The sequence below is a fragment of the Syngnathus scovelli genome, chromosome 1 (assembly GCF_024217435.2).
Source record: "Syngnathus scovelli strain Florida chromosome 1, RoL_Ssco_1.2, whole genome shotgun sequence".
Lineage (NCBI taxonomy): Eukaryota > Metazoa > Chordata > Actinopteri > Syngnathiformes > Syngnathidae > Syngnathus > Syngnathus scovelli.
The window spans coordinates 29,312,686-29,334,996 of NC_090847.1; the positions used below are offsets into that span (position 1 = coordinate 29,312,686).

The window sequence follows — 22,311 nt, forward strand, 5'->3', positions numbered from 1 at the left end:
ACCCGGAATGGGAATGGCATTTTTTTGGGTGGGGGGGGGGGGGGGGGGGGGGGTTGGTGGCAAAAGCAATGAGTGAATGAAACGTTCAAAGGGGCTTCAAGATTTGCGCCGCCCAATGCAGGCCGTCGGCCAAGCGCAGTTCAATGGAATGTAGTTGCAAAAAGAAATCGTCAGGGGGAAAAAAAAGGCTTTACTGCTTTACGGGTTAAGCTTTTGCTTGTATATAGGTTGACGAGGTCAGCGGTCTCTTCGATTCTTAGCGATGCATTTCAGCCGTGGCAAGTGAGCTCAGACGAGAGCGCAATACCACCCATGTCCGCAAGACGGCGCCACCCGATCTTTCTTCTGTGAGTGAGGGAGTTATGTTTTGCTTTCCTTCTCTGACCGTTTGGCTGAAACGATGACGAAAATCGAAAACGTCGAGCCTCAAACAGATGGAATGAAAATAAAGCTATTGATAGCTCGCCTGGTGATTTCTAGTGTGCTTATGTCGGTTGTGAGGAACCTTGAGTCGGACCAGCGGTCTGTTCACCATCCCAAAATGTTGCAAGTGTGCATCTAAGTGCTCGCCATACATCTATCAGCGGCCGAGAGAGAGAGAGAGAGATTGCACTTGAGTGCAATTGCGAAACGGTGGCGGGCTCCAAAGTTCTTATTTACATGAACAAATAAAGCGAACAAATTGTGTGTGTGTGACTAATGATCCCTCCCGGACGCATTCCTCAATGACTCCTGCGGCAACCATGAGAGTAGATATTTGCCATCCATCCATCCCTTTGCCAACAGCAGCCATGAAGATGATGCAACATTGGCCTGCAGAAAGCTCGCAGGTGGTTGGGGGGGGGGGGCTCTGTGGAGCGGTTCAGCTTTACCTTTGTCCTCTGATGCAAAGTGGCGGCGGCGGCGGAGGAGGAGGCAGCGCTGGCCCGATCGCAAAGTGACACTCGAGCCGTTCGAAGGCTTTGACTTCTGACGACGTTGTTGCTCAAGCCGGAGAGAAAAGCACGTTCCGTCCTTACGATTGCCATTCCAGACGTTTCCATTGCAAATGGCTTCAAAGTTGCTTGATTCCAATGACATCATTCCCTCGCCAATAACCGGGAAAGGATGGTGTGCCAAAATCAAAGCAATCCACATCTTTGTTTCTTTTGAATGCGTTTGAAAGAAGGCGTGCTGATCGCGTTGTGATGCTCTTACGCAACCGCTGGACGAAGGATAACAGTCAGCTCGAGCATGACTTTTTTGTTTTTCCAGATAGATGGCAAGTTGGGATGGGCACTTGATTGCCATCATCTTGCCGTGTTGTTGTTGTTGTTGTTGTTTTTCCAGATCGATGGGAAGACGCGACGGGCACTTTACCGCGATCATGCCTTTTGCACATTGGCCTGCCTGCCTGCCTGCCTGCCTGACTCGTTGGCCTGTTTGTCTTGAACTCTTGAACTATTTCACTGATGACGCTCGTAACAAAGTCGGTCGGTCGCTTTGCAACAACTTGGCGGCAGGCGCTTTGAGATCAAACGAAGCGAGCGTGCGCTGTGCGTGTCAAAGCGCCGTGACGTCACGCACCTTGCGGGTAGCAGGAAGCGCTCGCGTCCGACACTCATTCGATTCGCTTGTCGAGTCGGAGCAGCCAGCCAGCCAAAGCCAGCCAGCCCGCCCGCCAGCCCGCCAGCCCGCCAGCCAGCCAGCCAGCCAGCCAGCCAGCCCGCCCGCCAGCCAGCCATCCAACTAGCCAGCCCGCCCGCCCGCCAGCATGAAGCTCGTGACAATCACCCTGCTCTTGTTCGTCCACACGGCAGGTAGGAGAACTTTTTACACTTTGCAGTCCGATCCAAGTTGGTGACAATTGGCGAAGCGTCAAGCCGCCATTTTCACATCTTGAAGCCGTTCAATTGATTGTCATCACAAGTTGCTTTGAAAAAGGCCCACGTTGTTGCGACGCCTGCAATGTTTTGCGCCTTCCTTTTGCCAATTGCATTTAAAGGACGTCGTCGTCGATGGATGGATGGATTTTTCATCTGTCATATTGCTTTGATACTTTTGGCCAGCTCTCATCTCCTCGTACCAAGTCGTACGTATGTAGCGTGACAACGAAAGGCATTCGGAGCGCAAAATGGCTCTGCACAACAAAGCTCCATGCTCAAATCTATCTTGTGCCTTGAAGTAGCTTTGTGCCTGCTGGGTGTCCACAGTGCGAGTAAGAGCATGCGCTGGCCACCTCTGCTTTTCCAGATCTGACAAGTAGCAACTGCGACGGCGTGAAGGATCAGGTGGTGTTCTGCGCAGCTGACAGCAGCCTCAAAATAGAAGCTCCCGATACTGGCTACGCGTGGCACTTCGGAACAGCCAACGTTGCCGTCGACAGTGCTCTGACCGCAGACCCAACCTCAAAGAAGTTGACGGGCACCCTGGCAGCAAAGCACACTGGCGTGTACTTGGCCACCAAAGACGGTTCACCGACGGGCAAGTTCACCATCATTGTGGATGCCGGTAAGTCGCGCGACTGTCGTCCCGGGTGGCTGCTTTTGGTGGGAAAACAGCAGCGCGCGCGCGCTCGCTCGCTCCAATTCAGCAAGATTGGCTGATTGTTGATTTTGGCAGCAAATTGAAAAGCGAGCCAGTCACTTGACGAGTCCATCTGCGTGCGTGTACTTTGTGATTTGACCGCCTGCGCTCGGATACTGGGGTGAATAACTCATACAACTGTTTTGGGCTTTTTCAGTCACGTGCACCAAAAACGAGGAATGCCAGGTCGGGACCGGTAGCTCCATACTTTTGAACTCCGAACTGGGTAATGGTGCTGACTCCTGGAGCTTGACGAAAGGAGACTCTTCCGTGGAGACTCTCGGTGATGATCCGCCCAAGTTCACCGCCGAGAAGAAAGAGTTGGGCCTCTTCAACGTGCAAAAAACTCAAAGCGGGACGTACAAGGCCACGAAGTCAGCAGACAACGCTGAATTTCCAGTCACCGTCAGCGACAAAAGTAAGTTTGGCGCCGCGGCCCTCGCGCTCCTTTCGCTCGCCGCAAAGTGTCGACGGAGGTAGCCGCTCAAACGATTGAGTGACTACGACGACGGGATTATTGCGGCGGGCGGCGCGCGTCGAAGACAAAGAGCCGCCGCCGCCATTTTGTTCTCCGTTCAAACTAAGTGTTGACATGGACTTGATCAATGCACGTTTTCACACCTTCAGCCTCTGTTCAGCCCGCCATTTTTTGGAAGGGCCGCCCTCCCCGACGACTGCGTTTGTTGTAAGTGAGAAAGTGCAAATGCCTGCCCTTGAAATTGACTCTGGTTTGTTTCCTCTTCCCAACAGCTCCCGTCTCCGTGGCCAGCGTCAAGAAGGGAGTGGGCTGCGTTGCGACCTTAGAGTGCGAGGTCACCGGTGATGCCAAAACCATCGAATGGACCAAGGACGGAGCTAAGCTGACTTCTAAAGGGAAAACGTTGACCGTCGACGACAAGTCTGCTCCCTACGCCTGCGAGGTCCAGGGCTACCACGGTGGTGCTGCGGTGACTAGCGCCTCCTTCCCCTACACCTACGCAGGTGAGTAAGGAAAGCACCATCCCAGAAAAATTGCAAAGCGCGACTTTCCTGTTTTTGACAGCTCCCGAGGCCGTCTCAAAGGTCACGATCGAACGGACCGCCAGCGTCCTCACGTGTACCGCCGACGGTCCCGTCAAAACGTGGGCGTGGCTGACGTTCGGAAACGTGCCTGTCACAGCAAGCGACGGCACAGTGGACCGTGATCCGTCCAAGTTCAATTTGGCCTCCGGGGCCAAAGGCGAGTTCAGTTGCAAGGTCACCGACTGCCAGGACAATACCAAGTCCTCCCAGTTCTTGCGCGTCGGTGGAAAGGTGGACCCCACCGGTACCCCCACCGGCGCGGGCGGCACTACGAGTGAGTACTTGCACGTCAGTGGGTGGAGCCCCGCCCCGCCCGCCCAGCCGCCAATGTTTGCCATCTTTGCTCTAGCACCAGGCGCAGCCACCCAGGGCACGTCCTGCTCTGTCGCTCTGTTGGTGATAAGCGTCCTCATTGAGCTCTACGTGGTGATGATGATGTAGACCGAGGCCGGCCGGCCGGCCGGGTGAGTCGCCGTTTTCCTTCCGTCCACCGTGGCCGCGTTGCACTGCCTTGCCTTGCCTTGCCTTGCCTTGCCTTGCCTTGCCTTGCCCAACCCAACCGGCGGCTGTCTGTCTGCTTTTCCTCAGACGAGAAGATCCTGGAGGCCAGCGGCGCGCGGGCCCTTCCATTTTTCTCTTTCCATTCATTCAGCAATAAAAAGAATTTGTGTATCAGCAGCAAGAAGACCGGAAAAAAAGCACGAAACCCAGAAAGCAGCGGCTCGGGAGAAGCGGGAAGGCGGCGGCGGCAGCGGCGTTGACGGCGGCACGAGACCCTCGCTCGCACATCTGGAGGGAGGGCACCGGCGCCTGAGCGGTTGGCCTTGGACTTGTTTGCAGCAGGGGAGGGGCCGAGAGTGAAGCGGGAAAGCTTTGTTTCTGTTTGTGCTTTTTTGGTCTCGTTCAATTTTCTTCGACTTCTTCCGTCGATTATGATTTACAATGGATGATGTCACTCACCGTTAGCGTTGGGGAGGGAGGTTGGCAACGCGATTGGGTTGCGTGCTGCAACTGTTTGTTGGTTGGTCTTCAATTTACGCCGTTTATTAGCATGCTTACTACTCGAGTTATGATCAATTTATGATGTGGTTTACAATGGATGATGTCACTCAACCTTAGCATTGGGGAGGGAGGTTGGCAGGCAGGCAGGCAAACGTTTTGTTGGGACGCGCTGGAAGGTGGTCAACGTGACTGGCTCAATCGGACGATTGGGTCAATTGGATGGTGCAACTTTGGCATTTGCTTTCAACAAATGCAGCATCGCGAGGCATCGCGTTGCATTGGATTGCCGTGAACTTGGATGGTGCAACTTTGCCTTGGTGTCATGTATGCGAAGGGATTGCCGTGAATTTGGATGGTGCAACTTTGCCTTGGTGTCATGTCCTGTATCCACTGGAAACCACAATAAAGTCTTTCTTCATTCCACTTGGTGGTGCTGTTTGATGATGTCAATGGCGCCGTCAACGGCGCGATGCATTGCGGGACATTTCCACAGATGGAGAAGACGAGCACAGAAGGAGTGGCCCTCCGCCGCCGCCGCCTCCACAGCGATTGATGGAGGAAACTTTCTGAGAAGATTGAATGGCCCGCCGCCGCCTCCACAGCGATGAATGGAGGAAACTTTCTGAGAAGATTGAATGGCCCGCCGCCGCCGCCGCCGCCATGGAAGAAACTCTCTTGCAAGCGCTGTGCAATCAGACAGGTGGCATTTTGCGACCCAACTTTCTTGCATGCTCTCTTCCATCAAATTGAGACTTTTTTGGGTCTTTTTTGCCCAAAGACAGGCGGGAGTTTGGTTTCAAATTTTCACGCATGCGCTTTTCAGTCCAATTATTTTTTCTTTTTTGACAAGTGGCATTTTTGTATCCGACTTTCTTGCGTGCGCTCTTCAATCGAACGGAAGGGACTTTTTTTTCGTTTGCAGCCTATGTTTCAGCCACTCACTCCTCACACGTGATGGCCAAATTCAAGTCGCTGCTTTGCTTCCCCTCGCCCACCGCTAGAGGGCGGCGGAGCACGCTGATGCTGGCGTAGCGCTCCAATTCACAAACCCATTGACGAGAAAGAAATAAGAATTAAAGAAAATAATAATTTAACAAAAATACAAATATTTTTTATTTTTTTCGGTGGTTGCAGGTTCACCAAATCACCCCCCACACACACACACAAACTGTTGCTCTAGGCCAGTGTTTCCCAACCTTTTTTCATTCACGGCACACCTTTTCATTGGAAAAAATCTCGAGGCACACCACCAACAAAAATCTGAAGTGTTACGCCAGCTTCTATATTAAAATCAGTTATATGACATTGAAGTCCTATTCCTATATATGTATGGAGTCGAATAATTGAATAAAAAGGAATACTAAATATTCTTTTAATTGTATTTCTTTTTTTAAATAAAAGGCATTTTTTTAAAAAACGCTTTAGACAGTGTAAGGAATAAACTACCGAAAGTGATTGATTAAAATCCAAAATAATCAACATGACTGTTTACTGTTTTGGACTCGCGCTATAAATATTACGACAATGTCACTTTTGAAGACGCTCTGCTGTTCTGACAGCAACTGAGTGGCTATCACAGTCGAGGTACCTCAACTTGATTGTGTATTTTATATTGGTGAAAAATGCACAATCCAGGTTCTCTGGCTGAACTGCATACTCTGATTTCCATCGGACCACAAACGCACCACAAAAAACAACCACAACTTTGGCCACATTTGTTCGGAACTTTTAGAACTGATCCAGACGAGGTCACATATGCCGACTAATTATACATTTGCTTTTATAGCACATGTCCTTGTGTGACCCGCCCGCCCCCGCATGTGTAGCCAGCCCGTGGGCCTGTTGTAAAAGTAACTCGCATTTTCAGAGCCCGTGGAATATTGTAGCGGTGAGCATTTGCAAATGTAAACTGTTGCAACCTCTTGGAAATCGAGTGTCTTCTTCACAGAGGTGCATAGAATATCCTGCCATGTTTTCTTCAATTTCTTGTTCATTCTCATTTCTGGTGCCATTAAAAGTGGATCAAGTGACTAATTGACAAGACAAAATACGGAAAACCTCAAAGCACACTTTTGGCCAGTACAATGTCAAAGCGATTGAGTTCTTAGTTATTAAAAAAAAAAGAAACAACAATTTTGGAAAATGTCCGAATCTACTCTGATCAGCTGCTTTAGATGACTAAGCATTTAAAATGGACATGAAACAAGGGTTGCCATTTTTATCCATAGTAAATACGACCATACGACTTTATTTATATGGTGCATATATATATATATATATATATATATATATATATATATATATATATATATATATATATATATATATATATATATATATATATATATATATATATATATATATATATTAGGTTAAAAAACAAAACCCAAAGAAACTTGGTTGCGTTTTGAAGGCTAATGTCACCACCGCAGATGTCCTGCAGCAGGCGCAGGCGGAGGCGCCTGTGACGTAACCCGGAAGTAACGGGCCCCGGCAACGACGGACTGGCCCACAAGCGCGAGCGACGTGTCGAGCGATGGACGTGATGGAGGACGCGCCCCGCGCCGACGACGAGGTGAGAGAACGTTACAGCCTCGTTTGAGCTCCAGCGGCGAGCCGTTCAAACGTGGCAGGCCTATTTGTCTCTTTGGCTTCGCTGCGGTTTCGGGCGACAGTACCGGAGGTGGTGTCATATCGGGGCGCTTCTGAAGAAACGTTTTGGGCCGACGAACCTTCTCAGCCAGCTTCCGAGCGGTGAGCTAGCTTATGGTCTTGGGTCCAGTTCGGGCTCTGCGGTGACGCTCGCTCTCTCGCTCTCTGTCTCTGTCTCTCTCTCTCTCTCTCTCTTTTTTTTTTTTTTTTACCCTTCCCTCCTGTAACCTGACGCCGTGGCAAGCAACTCAGCCCGGCATCTTTGCACCGGTGTGAACGTCCATTGTGCGGCGGGGAGATGTGCTGAGGTTGTCTGGAATGTTGGCAATGTGGCAGACGCCAGCAAAAGTGTGAAAGGAGCATCTGTTCTCCTTCCTACTCGTTGCTTAAGTCGTCAGGTTCTTGTCTCGCTCCTGCTACTTTGGGTCTTGCATTGTTTGGGACTCCTCGAATGGCCTTCCTTATTGTTGTTCTTCAGGTGTTTTTTGTCCCCGAGTGTTTCACTTGTGCACCAAAGGTTCCTCACACTTCTTTGGGTGATTCAGGTGTTCCTCAAGTTATTTCTTGAGATCCTGTTGTTGTTGTTGTTATGTTTTTTTAAAGGACCTTCTTCGGTTCCTCCTTCAGGTTTGCCTTATGCAACAGCAGAGTTGTGCATGAAAGTGTTACTCTGTCCGTCGCCACGGCGATGGCCTCCTTATGACCTCTCGTGCGTGTTTGTGTTTGTCAGGAACGTTTTGAGGATGCCTACGAGCGCATTCCCACGTGAGTTCACGAGCCGCCCGCCCGCCCGCCCGCCACCACTTCCTGTGCACGCTTTTCACTTCCTTGGCTCGCACGTACAGCGCATGTCACATGGACCTGCAATCGGCCATTCGGGAGACTCAATGCGCCCTCAACCTGGTCCTCAACAACAAGTTCTCCGAGGCCCTGGACCTGCTGAAGCCTTGGTAAGGCTGCGCGCGTGCTTCTGGGCCGGATGCGGCGCTCCGCTCTGCTCTGCTCTGCTCTGCTCTGCTCTCTCCAACGGCTGCGCGCGCTCTGTACGTAGGTGGCGCGACAGCATGTACCACGCGTTGGGTTACAGCAGCATCTTGGTGATGCAAGCCGCCATGACCTTTGAGCAGAGGGACATCCAGATGGCCATGGCAACCATCAAGGAGGCCTTGCACACCTGTCAGAGGTAGGCGGCGAGCGCCACGCAAAACGCTATGTGACCCTCGTCGGCGTTTCTCCCGCAGGTTCCGCAAGAAGAACTCGGTGGTGGGATCGCTCTCCGGTCTCATCAACAGGCAGTCCAACCTGCAGGAAGGTACGTGCCGCCCCCACCCCCTCCCTCGGCGAGTGAGACCGACAACCTTTGCGTCCTCCTCAGAGGAGATGCACGCCGAGCTGTGCTACGCCGAGTGCTTGCTCCAGAAAGCCACGCTGACTTTTGTGCAGGACGAGAACATGATCAGCTTCATCAAGGGGGGTATCAAAATCCGAAGCAGCTATCTCATCTACAAGTCAGTCGGGCCGTCTTCGTCTTCGTCTTCTTTTTCTTCTTCTTCTTCTTTTTCTTCATCTTTATCTTCTTCATCTTCTTCTTCTCACTGACGCACACCTGCCTACGTGAATAGCTGGATCAACGATCTGACCTCACCCTTTCTATTCTTCTTTTGTCACATTTTGCTTTCAGGGATTGTCACAACCTGCTGAACGCGGCGGCAAACGACACGGACAGCCAGTCAGACTTGCACCGGCAGTTTGAGGGCGGAGTCAAGTTGGGCATCGGCTCCTTCAACTTGGTGCGCGGTGCCGCTTGTATCCAAAGTTTTGACAGAGCTCGGACCGCGTATGAATTACCATGACGGTTTGAGGCGCTGACGACGTGCCTGGCTCCCCCGCAGATGCTGTCCCTGCTCCCGCAGCGGATCCTGAGGCTGCTGGAGTTCATCGGCTTCTCCGGGAACAGGGTAAGGTGGTCATCGTTGCGTCGCGCGCGCGCCTGCGTGCGTGCGTGCGTGCGTGCGTGCGTGCGTGCGTCCTCCCGGTTGACGAGAGCCAACTGTCGCGGCAGGAGTTCGGCCTGTCCCAGCTGCAAGAGGGAACGTGCGGCTCCACGCTGCGCTCCATCTTGTGCACGCTGACGCTGCTCTTCTACCACACCTACGTCTCCCTGGTGCTGGGTGCGTCGGTCTTAATGATGACATTTGACCGTTTTTTAAATTTGTATTATTTTCTTAATTTAAAGAAAAATATATATATATATACTATATATATTATTATTTTTCATTTTTATTTATTTATTTGATTTTAATTTGGTTTGTCTTAATGATGACATTTGCAGATTTTTTCAATTGGTATTGTTGTATTTTTTTTCAATAATTATTAGTATTATTTTCATTATTTGAAGTTTCATTTTCAAGCCAAAATTCCCACGCCCGCCGCTAGTTCCTTCTTGTGTCTGTCCGTCCTGGCGTCTGTCAACATTCACCAACTGGAGTGCGTTTTGTGCGTGTGCGCAGGAAGCGGCGAAGGAAACGTGGCGGAAGCCCAAGCTCTGCTGGAGCCGTACCTTCTCAAGTATCCCAAAGTAAGACCTCGCCCTCTCCGGGTACTTTCTTGTCAGTCGCCTTGGCTCATTTGCTTCTGGCAGGGCGCCATCATTCAGTTCTACTCGGCCCGGCTGGCCGCGCTGCAAGGACGTTTTGAAAAGGCGTGCTTGGGCTACCAGGAGTGTGTGAGCAGCCAGCAGGAGTGGAAGCAGATCCACCACCTGTGCTACTGGGAGCTCATGTGGACGCACACGTATCAGCAGGATTGGCCGCAGGCGTACCGCTACGCCCAGCTGCTGTGTCGCGAGAGCCGCTGGTCCAAGGTGAGCGCCGAGCCGAGCCGAGCCGGCCGGCCGCCGCACGCCGCCGCTGACCCTCGCCGCTTCTCCCGCAGGCCATCTACGTCTACCAGAAGGCCGCCATCCTCAGCATGATGTCAGAGGAGGACGTGAAGAAGACGGGCGAAGACGTGCTGGAGCTCTTCAGGTGCGGGAAACTGCAGGTGGCTTTCGACTATTGTCGGAACGTTGCTCGCTTTTTTTGGGCTTCTGCGCGTGCAGGCAAGTGGAGGGGCTCAAGCAGCGGCTGGCGGGAAAGTCCATCCCCACCGAGAAGTTTGCCGTCAGGAAATCTCGCCGCTACAAGGCCGGCCTGGTCCCGGTGCCGCTGGTGCTTCCTGCTCTGGTAGGCCAGCTCACGCACGCACGCACGCACGTCCGTCCGTCCGTCCGTCAACAGCGTCCATTTGTGACTGAGCAGGAAATGATGTACGTTTGGAGCGGCTTCACCATCGTAGCCAAGCGAGCCGACTGCAGCGAGGCGCTGCTGGTGACCATCGAGGCGGCCGAGGAGCAGCTTCGACACGACCCCCGTGAGTCACCTGGCGGCGACCCCCGCCCCTTCTTCTTCTGTGTTTCACCCAGCGCGCGCTCGCTCGCTCGCCACCCCCAGAGCCGTCCGAGTTCCACGTGGACGACACTTGTCTGGTGCAGATGTTGAAGGGTCTTTGTCTCAAGCACGCCGGACGCCTGTTGCAGGCCGAGCTCTGCTTCACTCACGTCCTGTCCAGGTACAAACGTGGCCGCTTGACTGTGTTATACCGCCCTCCGGTGGCCAAGACTGGCACAACCGAAGGCGCGGCACAATAAATCATGAGTGTTTATATTTGATTACGTTATCGGTCTGGATTATAATATGCAAAATGCCCCCTCCAAAATGATATATATATATTTTTTTTTTTTTTTCGAAGTGAAAATCGCATCCGCTATGATCACTACCTGGTGCCCTTCACGTTGTACGAGCTGGCGCTCCTCTACCGACAGCAGGGTGACGATGCCAAGGCTGCCGCCTTCATGGAAAATGCCAAGTAAGTCCTCACACACACACACACACACAAACACACACATGCACACAAATCTGCCATGTTTTTTGTCGTCACGGCAACAGGAGCAACTACAAGGACTACTCCATGGAGTCCCGTCTGCACTTTCGTATCCACGCGGCCCTCGGCAGCCTGAAAAGTTCGCCTGCTGCCACCCCGTAACGGCCAGCGTCTCTCTCGCCCGCAGTCAAGGTGTGCGCCTTTTTTTTTTTTCTTTTTTCACAGCTCAGCTCGCGAAGGTCACATGACCAAACTCAGAAGAGCCATGACCGGTCGTCATTTTCAGTTGGCAAAACGCCTCTTGGAAGATATTTGTTGTACATGAAAATATCAAATTATCCATTGAAAAAAAAAAAAAGAAAGTTTGTACTGCTGAAAATGTAGTTTAACGAGCCATGCCTGAAATTGAAACGAAACAACAGGCTGGCAGCCGCCGTTCTGCAAGAGTGTCTGAAAAATGACCAGTGTGACAGGAGCTGGATTTTTATTTATTTATTTAAAAAAGTCTCAAGGATCCCAATTCAAGATTGTCATTTTGACTCAAAGTTGTCTTTTCAGGCTGAATTCCAGAGGACCTCCACCTAGACACATTGTGACCAAAGAGTTCAGGCAGCTTGATCCGAGACGGACGGATCCATTGAAATGGGCGGGCGTGGACTCGAATTTTGATCATTTGCCATGAAAAACAGAGTGCATTATTCTTATTTATTCCTTTTCATTTGCCTTCAGCTTCCATTCATTCCACACAGCCGCCAATCAAAACCAATGAGCACTTGATTGGCTGCCGTGTCAAATGACCTCCGTGCGGCGACGCGATGAAGACGGGGGGAAGAAGTTTTCTCCTACCTCTTTATTTATAACTTGACGTCTTGGCATTTCGTCACGTTGATAATCTGCGCACGACACTCGCATTGTTCTTATGTTAGGAAACACATGTGCTCTTATAACCATTGATTATGTTCCGCACTCTTGGCCGCCTTAAACACTCCAACTGAGGTGTTAAAAAAAAAAAAAAAAAAAGTCCAGAACCACGTAACAGTCACCTGACGTGTCAAGCGCGCCCACACAGTGGAATGTTCACGTGACGTGCTGACTGTCCCACTCCGAAAACACTTTATTTCGTCATCACTATACAAATATAAATGTGTGTGTGTGCGTATACATATTGTGTGTGTGTATATATATATATTGTGTGTGTGTGAGACAGGTCAGGAAAGAACACTAAAATTAGAGACATTAATTTTCAAAGCAGTCTGATAAATGTGTGTCACGTTTCTTTTCTGTGCCTTTTTGTCATTCATTCACAAAAACTGCCTTCACGGGATTTTTTCAACAAATGTCATCACCGTGACATGACTAAACCTCTTGTTGGCGTCCAACCAAACTTTGCAGCAAGCTAAGCTCGTAGATACCTACTCAAATAAGTCCAATGAGTAGGTTTCTCAAAGTACTTCAGGCATGACAAATCGAATGGCCATGTCACCAAGTCAGATATGGTGAATTTGTGCAATGCAAGCGCTTTATTCTTTCTATTTATGTTGAGATAGGTTTTCAACACAAACACTATTTTACGTTGACTTGATTTCAAGAAATGTTCTCTGGTCATTTGAAGGAAAAACAAATAAATCCATTTCAGACAGCTTTTGCTCAGCTTTGATCTTTGCTGCTGGCTCCCTCTAGTGGTACGCTTTAACAATGACTCGATGAAACGCTCCAACTCCGCACCCTTTTATTTTTGACTGATCCGGCCTGAGACTGATCACGTGCTCTTTGATGTCCGAAGCAGTCATGTATGTGGGCGCCGGATCGATGAGGTTTGACCTCTTTGACGAGGCGGGCTAATCATTGAGCGATGACGTCGGCGGAGGCTTGTATAGCTGCCGTGGATTTTGAGAGGCAGCAATGTTGGGGAGAAGCTCTGTCGTGTTGGTCAGGATGAAACTTGCTCTTCTGCGGCGGCTGCTGCTGCTGCTGCTTCTCTTCTCCACCTCTAACTTGGTGAGTTGACATTTTTCTATATTTTATTCCCCGAGTTGTTTTTAAATCCGTTAGGATCGATCGGAATCGTTTCTTAAGCTGCTGTAATTCAGTCCTCCAACTTGATACTGACGCTAACTGTGACCCCCCTGTAGGAGGTCACCTCAAGCCCGACCGGCCCGGACGACTTTTTGGGTCCCGAAGAGTGTCTGGCAAGGAAGTAGGTGGCGCCTGCGGCCCTGCCCGGCCCGGCCCGGCGCTCAGGATGACTTGTGCTCGCAGGCCCACGCGTGCGTCGTGCGACTTGGTCTTCTGCCCGCCGTGGGAGCGATGCATCAACGGCCATTGCTCCTGCAAACCGCCGTATTTGTGCCCCGCTGAGGACGTCACTCCCGTTTGTGGGCGGGACGGACGACTCTACCGCTCCTTCTGCCAGGTAGCTCCACCTTCCAATACGACAAGATGGACAAACTAGCGAGGAGAGCAATTTAGTGGTCCACAAGTTTGCAAGACAAATCAAGGAGTATTTTTGGCTTCCTAAGACGTTCTCAGAGAATTCCTGCTTGTGTGTGTCAGGCCATGGCGTTGTCGTGTCGCAGTGGGAAGTCGGCCATGTCGCACTTTGGCCAAGCGTGCTCAGGTTTGCCCTCTGCGTGGTCGCCGCGTTTGCCTCGCGGGGGGGGTGAAAAAATAGCACGCGCAATTGTGCATCCCTTGCAGAAGAGCGGCTCAAGTTCAGCAGTTTCCGCGAGCCCAGTACGGGGGCGCTCAGCCTCTTCGTTCCCGACGAACAAAGTCCCGACGGAGGGAAACGCTTGCTGGTTTGCGGCCAGGGCTGGGACATGGCCAGCGCCAACGTGATGTGCAAGGATCTCGGACATCCGCTGTGAGAAGACGGCGCAACCGGACCGCAAACGCTCACTCGCCGCACGTTTTTCCCCTCACAGCCGTCGCCTGGCTAACCAAGCGCGTGTCCTGCAGTGGCGCCGCATCTGCCGCTTCTGTGCTGTCCGGACCCCCGAGCCAAGACCTCGGCCACTTTCCTGAGCGCTGCGTCAGCGTTCGCTGCCGAGGCTTCGAGACGTCGTTGGCCGAGTGCGTCATCCACGACAGCGTCCCGGTCAGCGACGGCAACGTCGCCACGGCCACTTGCTACGATGGGACCGACGTGCCCGAAGGTAGGCGGAGCCTAGACGGAAGTGAGTGAGTGAGTGAGTGAGTGAGTGAGTGAGTGAGTGAGTGAGTGAGTGAGTGAGTGAGTGAGTGAGTGAGTGAGTGAGTGAGTGAGTGAGTGAGTGAGTGAGTGAGTGAGCGAGCGAGTGAGTGAGTGAGTGTGTGTGACAGCAGCTGCTTTTTCTGCTAGAGTGCGACTTTACGTGCGCCAACGGGAAATGCGTATCTGCCAACCGGACGTGCGACGGCATCGACGACTGCGGCGACCGGAGCGATGAAATGTGCTGCAAACGTAAATGCGCGCGCGCGCACACACACACACGCGCACACGCACACACACGTGCAGAAACGTTGTCCACTCTCGTCTCGTCTTGTCTCGTCTCGCCCCGCGCTAGGCTGCCGAAATGGCGCCTTCCGCTGCGAAACGGGCGTGTGCGTGCGCGCGGACGCGCTGGCTGACGGCCAGATGGACTGCTTGGCGGGAGAAGACGAGGTAGCGACGCACGGTGAGACACGCGCGCGACCACTTCGCACAACACTGGGCAACTTCCAAATTGGACATGTTTTGAAATACCTGAAACGAAAATACACACTCTCATGTCTGAAACATCGTAGAAGCATGATGAAGCCATTTCTGAATGGCTATCTTGAAATTATCTGTAGTCCCTATAATTTGATATCAAACAATTATTTTGTCGAGGCTGAAATTCCCTTTTCCGCTATTTTCGTCTGATTCGCATGGTTCCAACGCCAACACATTCGAAAAATTCACAACTTGCAGGCTCTTGTTGTTCACACATTAAACACTGTCATTGCCCAATTTCAGTTTGCCATTGGTTGCCAATGGCACATTCAACAACACCGATTTTCATCCTCCCAGATTTGCATGATTATCCTCGTTTGAAATTGAAAACATTCAACATTTGCAATTCACCTTGGAAAAGATTTTCATCCTACCAAAAATGTCCATTCCTATTCCACCTCATTTCATCTCATTCAGCATCACTCGATACATTTTTTTAATCGGGCATTTCAGCATTGGCAATCTTCAGAAAGCGCAAATGCCTTTAAATGAGGATTTCTTTTGGTGTCCACCTGGAACATCCTATGAGAACCTCAAGTCAAGTCTAATGTCAAATTTGATGTCTGCAGAGCCAGCCAGGAAGGAGTTGAACAGCACCGGTAAGCCATCGAGCAGAATCTCGCTGGACCTCGCCTCCGACCGCTCATTGCGTCATTCCTTCTCCTTGCAGAATACGTCTCTCCGAGGAAAGGTTCGGATGGTCCGAGTGCACCTGCCGCCTTGTTTTGATCCCCTTTGAATTCCAAATGATTTGCAGAAACGCGCGTCAGCCGTATCCAGCTGGAGTCCAAGTTGCAGTGCGGCGTTCCCAACGTGACCGCCGCCAACGACGACAGTGTGAAGGACCGAGTCATCCGTGTCAAGAGAGTCGTCGGCGGCGTCATGGCCAACCGGGTGACTTTGCGCATCCCGGAGCTTCGCCGTGGGGTTCCGGACGTGGTGTCTCATGTCGCCGTCGGCGTACAGACGCAGATCCAGTGGCAGGTGGGCCTGGAAGAAAACGGCAGAATCAACTGCGGGGGAACCTACATCGGAGGCTGCTGGGTCGTCACGGCTGCGCATTGCGTCAGGTGGAAAGCTGTTGGAGAACGTAGTCGTCGCTTTTCTCTGTCGTAACCGAGCAGCTTCGTTTGTCTGTCCAGACCCAGCCCCTCGGCGTACCACGTCAGGTTTTCCATCTGGAAGAGGTACACTCCTCAGGACACCACCGACATCATCCCCGTGGGCGACGTCATCATCCACCCCAGGTAGCGCTCGCCTCCCCGAACAGCCTCGTTAGCGTCGCTAGCGCCGACCGACCCGTGCGGTCCGCCAGGTACAACGTCAGCACGTACCAGAACGACATCGCTCTGGTTCGGCTGAAGGACCTCCCGCAGACGCCGGGCAAGTGTATGGAGGACAACCCTGCGGTGAAACCCGCCTGCGTCCCCTGGTCCACGCGGATCTTCAACGCCAACCACACCTGCAGCATCTCGGGCTGGGGCCGCACAGATCGTAGGTGGACTCGGGAAGTCAGACAAACAAATAAGCTGAGGCATCCAAAAATCGAGCGAGCGAGCGAGCGAGCGGCGAAAAAGTCGGATTGAAGGCAAAGCCCGTCTGCTGCTCTTCCAGTGGGAAAAGCCTCGCAGGTGCTCTTGTGGGCCAACGTGTCCCTCATCCCCGACTGCCAGCGCTTCTACAAAGACCGCTTCAAACCCGGGATGATGTGCGCCGGTCAGTTGGCGTCAGCCGCCGTCACAGCAGCGTGCGTGCGTGCGTGCGTGCGTGCGTGCGTGCGTGCGTGCGCGCGTCCACCTTGAAATGTGTGCGCGTGTGTCAAGGCGACCTGGACGGAAACGTAGACTCGTGCCAAGGCGACAGCGGCGGCCCTCTGGTGTGCGAGGACCACCTGGGCGTCGCCTACCTGTGGGGCATCGTCAGCTGGGGAGATCAATGCGGCCAGTCGGACTCGCCGGGCGTTTACACTCAGGTGATACAAATAAAAAAAAAAAAAACAAGGTTGCCATTTTTTTCCACATTCAAAAAGAGCTAATATGAGCCAGCGGATAAAATAAATGGGCCAGCATCTATGCGACACAACAGAATGGCTGCTCAGAAAAAAAGACATTTGTCAGTGATTTTGATCTGGAGAGAATAAAACGGGTCGAATGAGGCCGCTTCGGTTGAATTGCCGAACTGACGTTTGGTTGCCTGCAGGTGGCGCACTACTTTGAGTGGATCCGCCTGCACACGGGCTGGCCCGCCGTCACCAGGTTCAACTCGTGAGCGTCATCATCTTCCGTGTCAATAAATGCACAGCGTGCAGAATTGGAGAGGGAAACCTTGACGTGGATACTGAATGATTGAGCGAACGGACACGTGCTCACACACCAGGGTAATGATCGTTCTTGATTTCCCCCCCCCCCCCCATTTCAAATAAACTCCAAAAGCTTGTACGAAATGTATTGCCAAAGATGAAAACAAAAAACAAATTGAGTATCATCATACTTTGGTTTGATAAATATAAAATGTCATTTCAGTTGGCTTTTGTTTATATTTATTTCTCTTGTTTATATTCTATTTCATTGATGAAAATGTTTATTTTGGGTTTAGGTTATTCATTCGTTTTTGTGAGTGGTGGTTTGGTGGTCCCACCCAAATTGTGTCATGTGACTCACTTTTATTTTGAAAGGATCAAGCCCGCCTGGAACCCCTTTTATTTTGAACCCGCTCCTCAAAGTGGTAAATCTGGCCAAAAAACGACGAGTTTCAAGAACCCAATTTCCCCTGCCCCCCCTTGGGTCCGTATCGGTGGGGTGGGGGTTGAGGGGGTATCACGATACGTCAAAGGTCCGGGGGCGGGTTGCCTATAAAGTGCACTCGCGCACGTGAGCCAGGCAGATGACGAAAAGACGCTTTCGAGGTCTATTTTTGCGGGGGGTCATGACTGGCGACGTGGACGCGCTGCTGTGCGCGTTCATTCTGACGATGCTGGCGTGCGCGTGCGGCGGCGGGGAGGCGCGTGTCCGACTCAACTCTATCCGGACAGTGGTTGTGCACAAGGGGCCCGAGGCCTCGTTCAACCGGAGCGCGTGGGAGCTGACGGTGAGTATTCGCCGGCTACGCGTGGCCGCGCGTGCGGTTGTCTGCACGCTCACGCGCGCGTCTTCTTGTAGCTCCGCCAGTGCATCAGCGACCTGGAGTGCAACGAGGGCAGCTACTGCCACGCCCCCTACCGAAGCTCCGCCCACTCGCGCTGCCGCACCTGCAGGAGGAGGAAGAAGCGTTGCCATAGAGATGGGATGTGTTGCCCCGGCAACTTCTGCAGCAACAGTAAGGCCGTCCATTACGATGTGCACATGACCCCCCGCAAATTGAACATTGTACTACATTTAAACACCAAAATGTTGACCTGACCAACAGCAGTTTAATCATGCAAGACCCTGCAAACATGCTATTGGAAATTGCTATCGTTGATATGATCATTAATGCAACAGACAATATATGAAGGATAGAATATGAAAGTACAATATACAATACAACATGAAGTAGGCATTCAAACGAAAACAATTATTACTGCCTTTTGATATGACAATTGACAAATGCATCGGGGTTAAGTTGCAAGGTGTGCCAATTCAATGGCGTCTCGCCCAGGTGTGTGTGTTCGCGAAGCGACGGCGGCCCAGCAGATCGCCCTGCAGCACGTTGCGCCCTCCCCCAAGGCAAGATGGCGCAAGCGGGACAAGATGCAGCTCAGAGGCGCGTCCGGTCAAGGTACGTGATGTCGCGTCGCGTTGCGCAGTCTGGCTAAAGAAGCGTTGTGCTGCATCGCCAGGCCAAGTGGGCGACCCTTGTCTCACCTCCGCCGACTGTTGGGACGAGCTGTGCTGCGCTCGCCACTTGTGGACACGCATCTGCAAGCCCGTCTTACAGGAGGGGCAAGTTTGCTCGGCCCGGCGCAGGAAGCGGCGGCAGGGAGGCCTGGAGCTTTTCCAGCGTTGTCCCTGCGCCCAAGGGCTCGCCTGCCGCGCGCCGCCGGCCGCCGGCCCGCCCTCGTCGCCCCTCATGGCCGCGGCTAAGTCCAAGTTGGCGCCCTACTCCCGCCGGCCTCAACCTCACGCGGTCAAGGCAAGACTGCACGAGTGTCGGAGGAAGTGAAGGTGGGCCTTGGGGGGCAGTATCGCCATGCTTTGCCATTTGAATGAATGAATATTCCGCACATGTATGACCTCGCCGTTGTTTTTTTTTTGGCTCACTTGGGATGTAGTTGATTCCGTTTAGAAAAAAAAAAGTGCCTCATTTCAAATTGACAGTTTACAAATGTGGCACAGACCAAACTGCAGGAGTTTCAGAAGGAGCGTTGCTACACTCACACAGGTGGAGTTCCACTTTTGCAATGCTAATGAACTTTCTGTCAAGCCGCATTCTCACACAGCCGGTTTCCTCAGGTCTGTGCCTGATACACAAGTGTTCAAAAAGTCATTCAAAAATTAAAAATTACTCACAATTGACCTTTTTAAAAATGAAAGCAGCTTTTGTCTAAGAACATGAAATTATTCAGAACAACACGCTAACAAAAACAGAGCTCAAGCAATACGTATATTGTCGCAGAACTCAGTCAAGTCAGCATGTGTGTGTGTGTATGTGACGACGGTGATGAGATTATGACGATTAGCTTCATTAGCGAGCTAGCTAGTTTGCGCTTACGAGCAGAGTTTAGACTAACAATAAGCTAGAAGACAAATTTAGAAGTGTAGCTCACGTTCTTTTTATAGCTCACATGACTTCATATAGATCAACATATAGATAATCAAACAAATGTAAATACAATCAAACAATCACACCCAGCATATCCTCCAAAATCAGCTTTTCATCCAAATAGACCCCAAACTGGACACAAGCCACACGAGTAAGGACGAGAAAGCATGATGATGTCATCAAACAGCGTCGGTCACGTCAAGTCAAGTCAAGTCAAGTTTATTTGTATAGCCCTAAATCACAAACAGTCTCAAAGGGCTTCACATAGCCAAAATTGACAATTATTCTCAAAGCATCCCCTGATCATAAGCTCCACGTGCGTCTATGTGCATCGGATGGTGCCGTTGGTGAGCGACGGCGCCCTGCACAGGCCCTTCCCCTCCACCTGGAAGCCGCAGCCGTTGTAGGTGGCCACACCCTGGGCGTCCACCCGGAGGCCGGCCTGGACACGATCCCACACCCGCTGCTTGGCCTTCAGCTCCCGGTCAGGTTCACCTGCTAAACACACACACGCACGCACACGCACGCATTGCATTTTGGATGTTTGAAACAACCAATGTTGCCCAAATGCTAACATAACGGAAAATGCCACTGACATGCTAGCGGTTAGCATGGCAGTTTTAGAACCACAAATTTGGAGCTGTAGACGTAACCGTAAACGAGAATATATTCTTTATCCTCCCGGATGAATTTGACAGCACGTGACTGAGGGACTTGGAGTAGTCGAAGGAGAAGCGTTTGTGTCTGCGTTACTGCGTTATACCGCCGCCCAGTGGCCAAAGCCGGTACAGCAGAGGGCAATGAAATGAATTGATTATGACCGTTTGGAGTTCATTTTCTGTCCGTGTGTGCCTCGCGGTGGACCTTCTCGCCCCGAATGCAACGGCCATTACCGGTGGTATGGTTGACGAAAGTGACTCTGTCTCCGGGGTTGGAACCAGTGGGCGGGGCCAGCAGCTCAACCGGGCCGTCAGGCTGAAAGCAACGCAGGAGTCGGGCGTGCGAAGCCACGCCCTTCACTTTGCAGCCCCTCACGTTGCACAGCAAGACGGCGAGCGAGCCGACGAGCTGCCGAGCAGAAGGAAGTGAGCGACACGCATCCGAAAAGGGGCAGAAATCAACCAGACCAAAAAGAAGAAGAAACCGGCTGTTGGTCGTCCGGGCGACGCTTGCTGACGACCGAGCGGGGGGCTTTCTCCCCCACGTCGACGTCTTGAACCGTCAGATTGGCTGCTTGCGGGTGGCGGCGAACGCTGAGGACGCGTCCGACTCTCAGGTCCAGGCGGGACACGTCAACTGTGGGCGGCGGCGTTGCAGGAGCAGCTGGACCAAAAAAAAAAAAAAAAAAAGACCTGATGGAGCCTGAGACCATTGAGACCTCCCAAATTTCACGTGTCTTCACTTTGACTCCTCACATTTCTTGTCTCCTCTTTGCCTGTGAGTCACCCTGCGTCCCCCATCGAGGTCGAGCGAGGGGGTCTGCGATGCGGTGGCGGCGGCGGCGGCCGGTGAAGCAGGCGAATTGAGCGTCTTGCTGGGTGAGAGGAGGACCTTAGCTGAAAGAAGAAACAAAAGCAAGTAGGAGAAAAACGCTGCGCCGTTGTTAAGCCCGAGCGCTCGTACCCACGCGTCTCCTCTGTTTGTCGTGGAGCTCGTGCCTCAGCTCCTCAATGTCCTTCTTCAGCTTGCCATTTTCCACCAGCAGTTTCTTCTGCTCGCGTACGGACGCCTGCAGGACTGCGAGAAAATACAAAGCATTCACCGGAAAGCGTTTGATTGTCTGTCAAGCAGAATCTTACGAGTTTTCTCTCTGGCCAGCAAGGCGTGCGTTTGGAAGTATTCCATCATCTTGCCGCCGTCTTCGGGGTCCAACTTCATCAGGGCCGCAGATAGGCTGAAAGTGCGAGTCACTACATTGACACTTTTTTTTATGTCTTATCCAGTGAGGACGCTACACTGGGGTGTTACAAATCTGCGTGGCGCCATTTGATTTGAAATTCTAAAATATGCGTGTCAATCGTTTTCCGAGCTGATTCTGGCCAAGAGTCAAAGACTCAAAGTCAAATACACGCAAGAACAAATAAAAAAAAAAAATACAAATCAACCATCCATCCACTTTCTATCGCAGGTACCTTGACAAAAATATCCTCACATGGCGTGCACGCGACAGCTGTGCTCGCTGAAAATAACTTTAGGTGACAAGGCGCATGCGCACACTGAGAAGAAGCGTAAAAACACGCGGGCGCTCACACACACAACAAACAACAAACCAAATTAAAATCAAAATGTGAAGCATGCGGTACGGAGTTTTGTGGGGGAAAGATGCAGTTTGATATTCTCCACTTGTGAAAAAAATAACAGACGCTCCAACTCCAACCACACACACGCGCGCGCACGCACGCGCGCGCACACATGCACAAAGTCGCAGACACTTTGCAGCAGCGTTCCAACCTGGGATGAAACATCTTGTCCGAGTCCATTTCTTCGAGCTTTCTGTTGCCCTTCGCCGACAGAGACATTTGTCCATCAGCTGTCCCAGTCCATCTTAAGCTGGGAAGAGCCCCGCCCCCGACACAAGAACAGCCACTGCCCGAGTGGCTTTTTATTTTTTCACATAAATCTAATCACTAATCATA

General features: G+C 51.8%; 5 protein-coding genes across 9 annotated transcripts; 4 read left to right on the forward strand and 1 right to left on the reverse strand.

Moving 5' to 3' along the window:
* The first annotated feature begins 913 nt into the window (after positions 1-913).
* LOC125975038 (uncharacterized) lies at positions 914-5,052 on the forward strand. Of its 3 annotated transcripts, none has more exons than XM_049730285.2 (7): positions 914-1,799; positions 2,233-2,490; positions 2,723-2,983; positions 3,316-3,546; positions 3,608-3,901; positions 3,977-4,091; positions 4,307-5,052. In XM_049730285.2, exons 1-6 carry the CDS (start codon positions 1,754-1,756, stop codon positions 4,066-4,068), a joined length of 1,182 nt encoding a protein of 393 aa, XP_049586242.1. In that variant the 5' UTR covers positions 914-1,753; the 3' UTR covers positions 4,069-4,091; positions 4,307-5,052. The 3 variants fall into 3 exon arrangements, with proteins under 3 accessions (XP_049586242.1, XP_049586174.1, XP_049586097.1); XM_049730217.2 differs by having other exon boundaries at positions 915-1,799; positions 4,224-5,052; XM_049730140.2 differs by having other exon boundaries at positions 916-1,799; positions 4,216-5,052.
* Positions 5,053-7,067: 2,015 nt separating this feature from the next.
* On the forward strand, positions 7,068-12,841 carry LOC125972689 (tetratricopeptide repeat protein 39B). Of its 2 annotated transcripts, XM_068650872.1 has the most exons (19): positions 7,131-7,204; positions 7,305-7,383; positions 8,012-8,046; positions 8,127-8,231; positions 8,333-8,464; positions 8,523-8,593; positions 8,657-8,789; positions 8,963-9,071; positions 9,174-9,239; positions 9,344-9,452; positions 9,792-9,859; positions 9,923-10,144; positions 10,216-10,307; positions 10,382-10,505; positions 10,581-10,692; positions 10,773-10,890; positions 11,071-11,187; positions 11,268-11,394; positions 11,761-12,841. In XM_068650872.1, the coding sequence occupies exons 4-18, from the start codon at positions 8,137-8,139 to the stop codon at positions 11,362-11,364; spliced, it is 1,665 nt and encodes a 554-aa protein (XP_068506973.1). In that variant the 5' UTR covers positions 7,131-7,204; positions 7,305-7,383; positions 8,012-8,046; positions 8,127-8,136; the 3' UTR covers positions 11,365-11,394; positions 11,761-12,841. The 2 variants fall into 2 exon arrangements, with proteins under 2 accessions (XP_049582569.1, XP_068506973.1); XM_049726612.2 differs by lacking the exon at positions 7,305-7,383 and having other exon boundaries at positions 7,068-7,204.
* Positions 12,842-12,952: 111 nt separating this feature from the next.
* Positions 12,953-17,461, forward strand: cfi (complement factor I). Of its 2 annotated transcripts, XM_049726404.2 has the most exons (17): positions 12,953-13,200; positions 13,335-13,399; positions 13,462-13,615; positions 13,756-13,819; positions 13,900-14,065; positions 14,161-14,357; positions 14,543-14,644; positions 14,748-14,858; positions 15,505-15,534; positions 15,606-15,626; positions 15,693-15,829; positions 15,902-16,005; positions 16,078-16,182; positions 16,251-16,429; positions 16,550-16,651; positions 16,759-16,907; positions 17,135-17,461. In XM_049726404.2, exons 1-17 carry the CDS (start codon positions 13,105-13,107, stop codon positions 17,201-17,203), a joined length of 1,851 nt encoding a protein of 616 aa, XP_049582361.1. In that variant the 5' UTR covers positions 12,953-13,104; the 3' UTR covers positions 17,204-17,461. The 2 variants fall into 2 exon arrangements, with proteins under 2 accessions (XP_049582361.1, XP_049582441.1); XM_049726484.2 differs by lacking the exon at positions 14,748-14,858.
* Positions 17,462-17,613: 152 nt separating this feature from the next.
* On the forward strand, positions 17,614-20,744 carry LOC125976164 (dickkopf-related protein 2-like). Its single transcript, XM_049732129.2, has 4 exons — positions 17,614-18,022; positions 18,094-18,250; positions 18,572-18,691; positions 18,753-20,744. Exons 1-4 carry the CDS (start codon positions 17,819-17,821, stop codon positions 19,073-19,075), a joined length of 804 nt encoding a protein of 267 aa, XP_049588086.1. The 5' UTR covers positions 17,614-17,818; the 3' UTR covers positions 19,076-20,744.
* Positions 19,662-22,281, reverse strand: LOC125975455 (aminoacyl tRNA synthase complex-interacting multifunctional protein 1). Its single transcript, XM_049731086.1, has 7 exons — positions 22,127-22,281; positions 21,475-21,569; positions 21,299-21,412; positions 21,091-21,231; positions 20,820-20,998; positions 20,569-20,743; positions 19,662-20,173 (listed from the first exon to the last, which is right to left on the reverse strand). The coding sequence occupies exons 1-7, from the start codon at positions 22,192-22,194 to the stop codon at positions 19,998-20,000; spliced, it is 948 nt and encodes a 315-aa protein (XP_049587043.1). The 5' UTR covers positions 22,195-22,281; the 3' UTR covers positions 19,662-19,997.
* Positions 22,282-22,311: the final 30 nt, after the last annotated feature.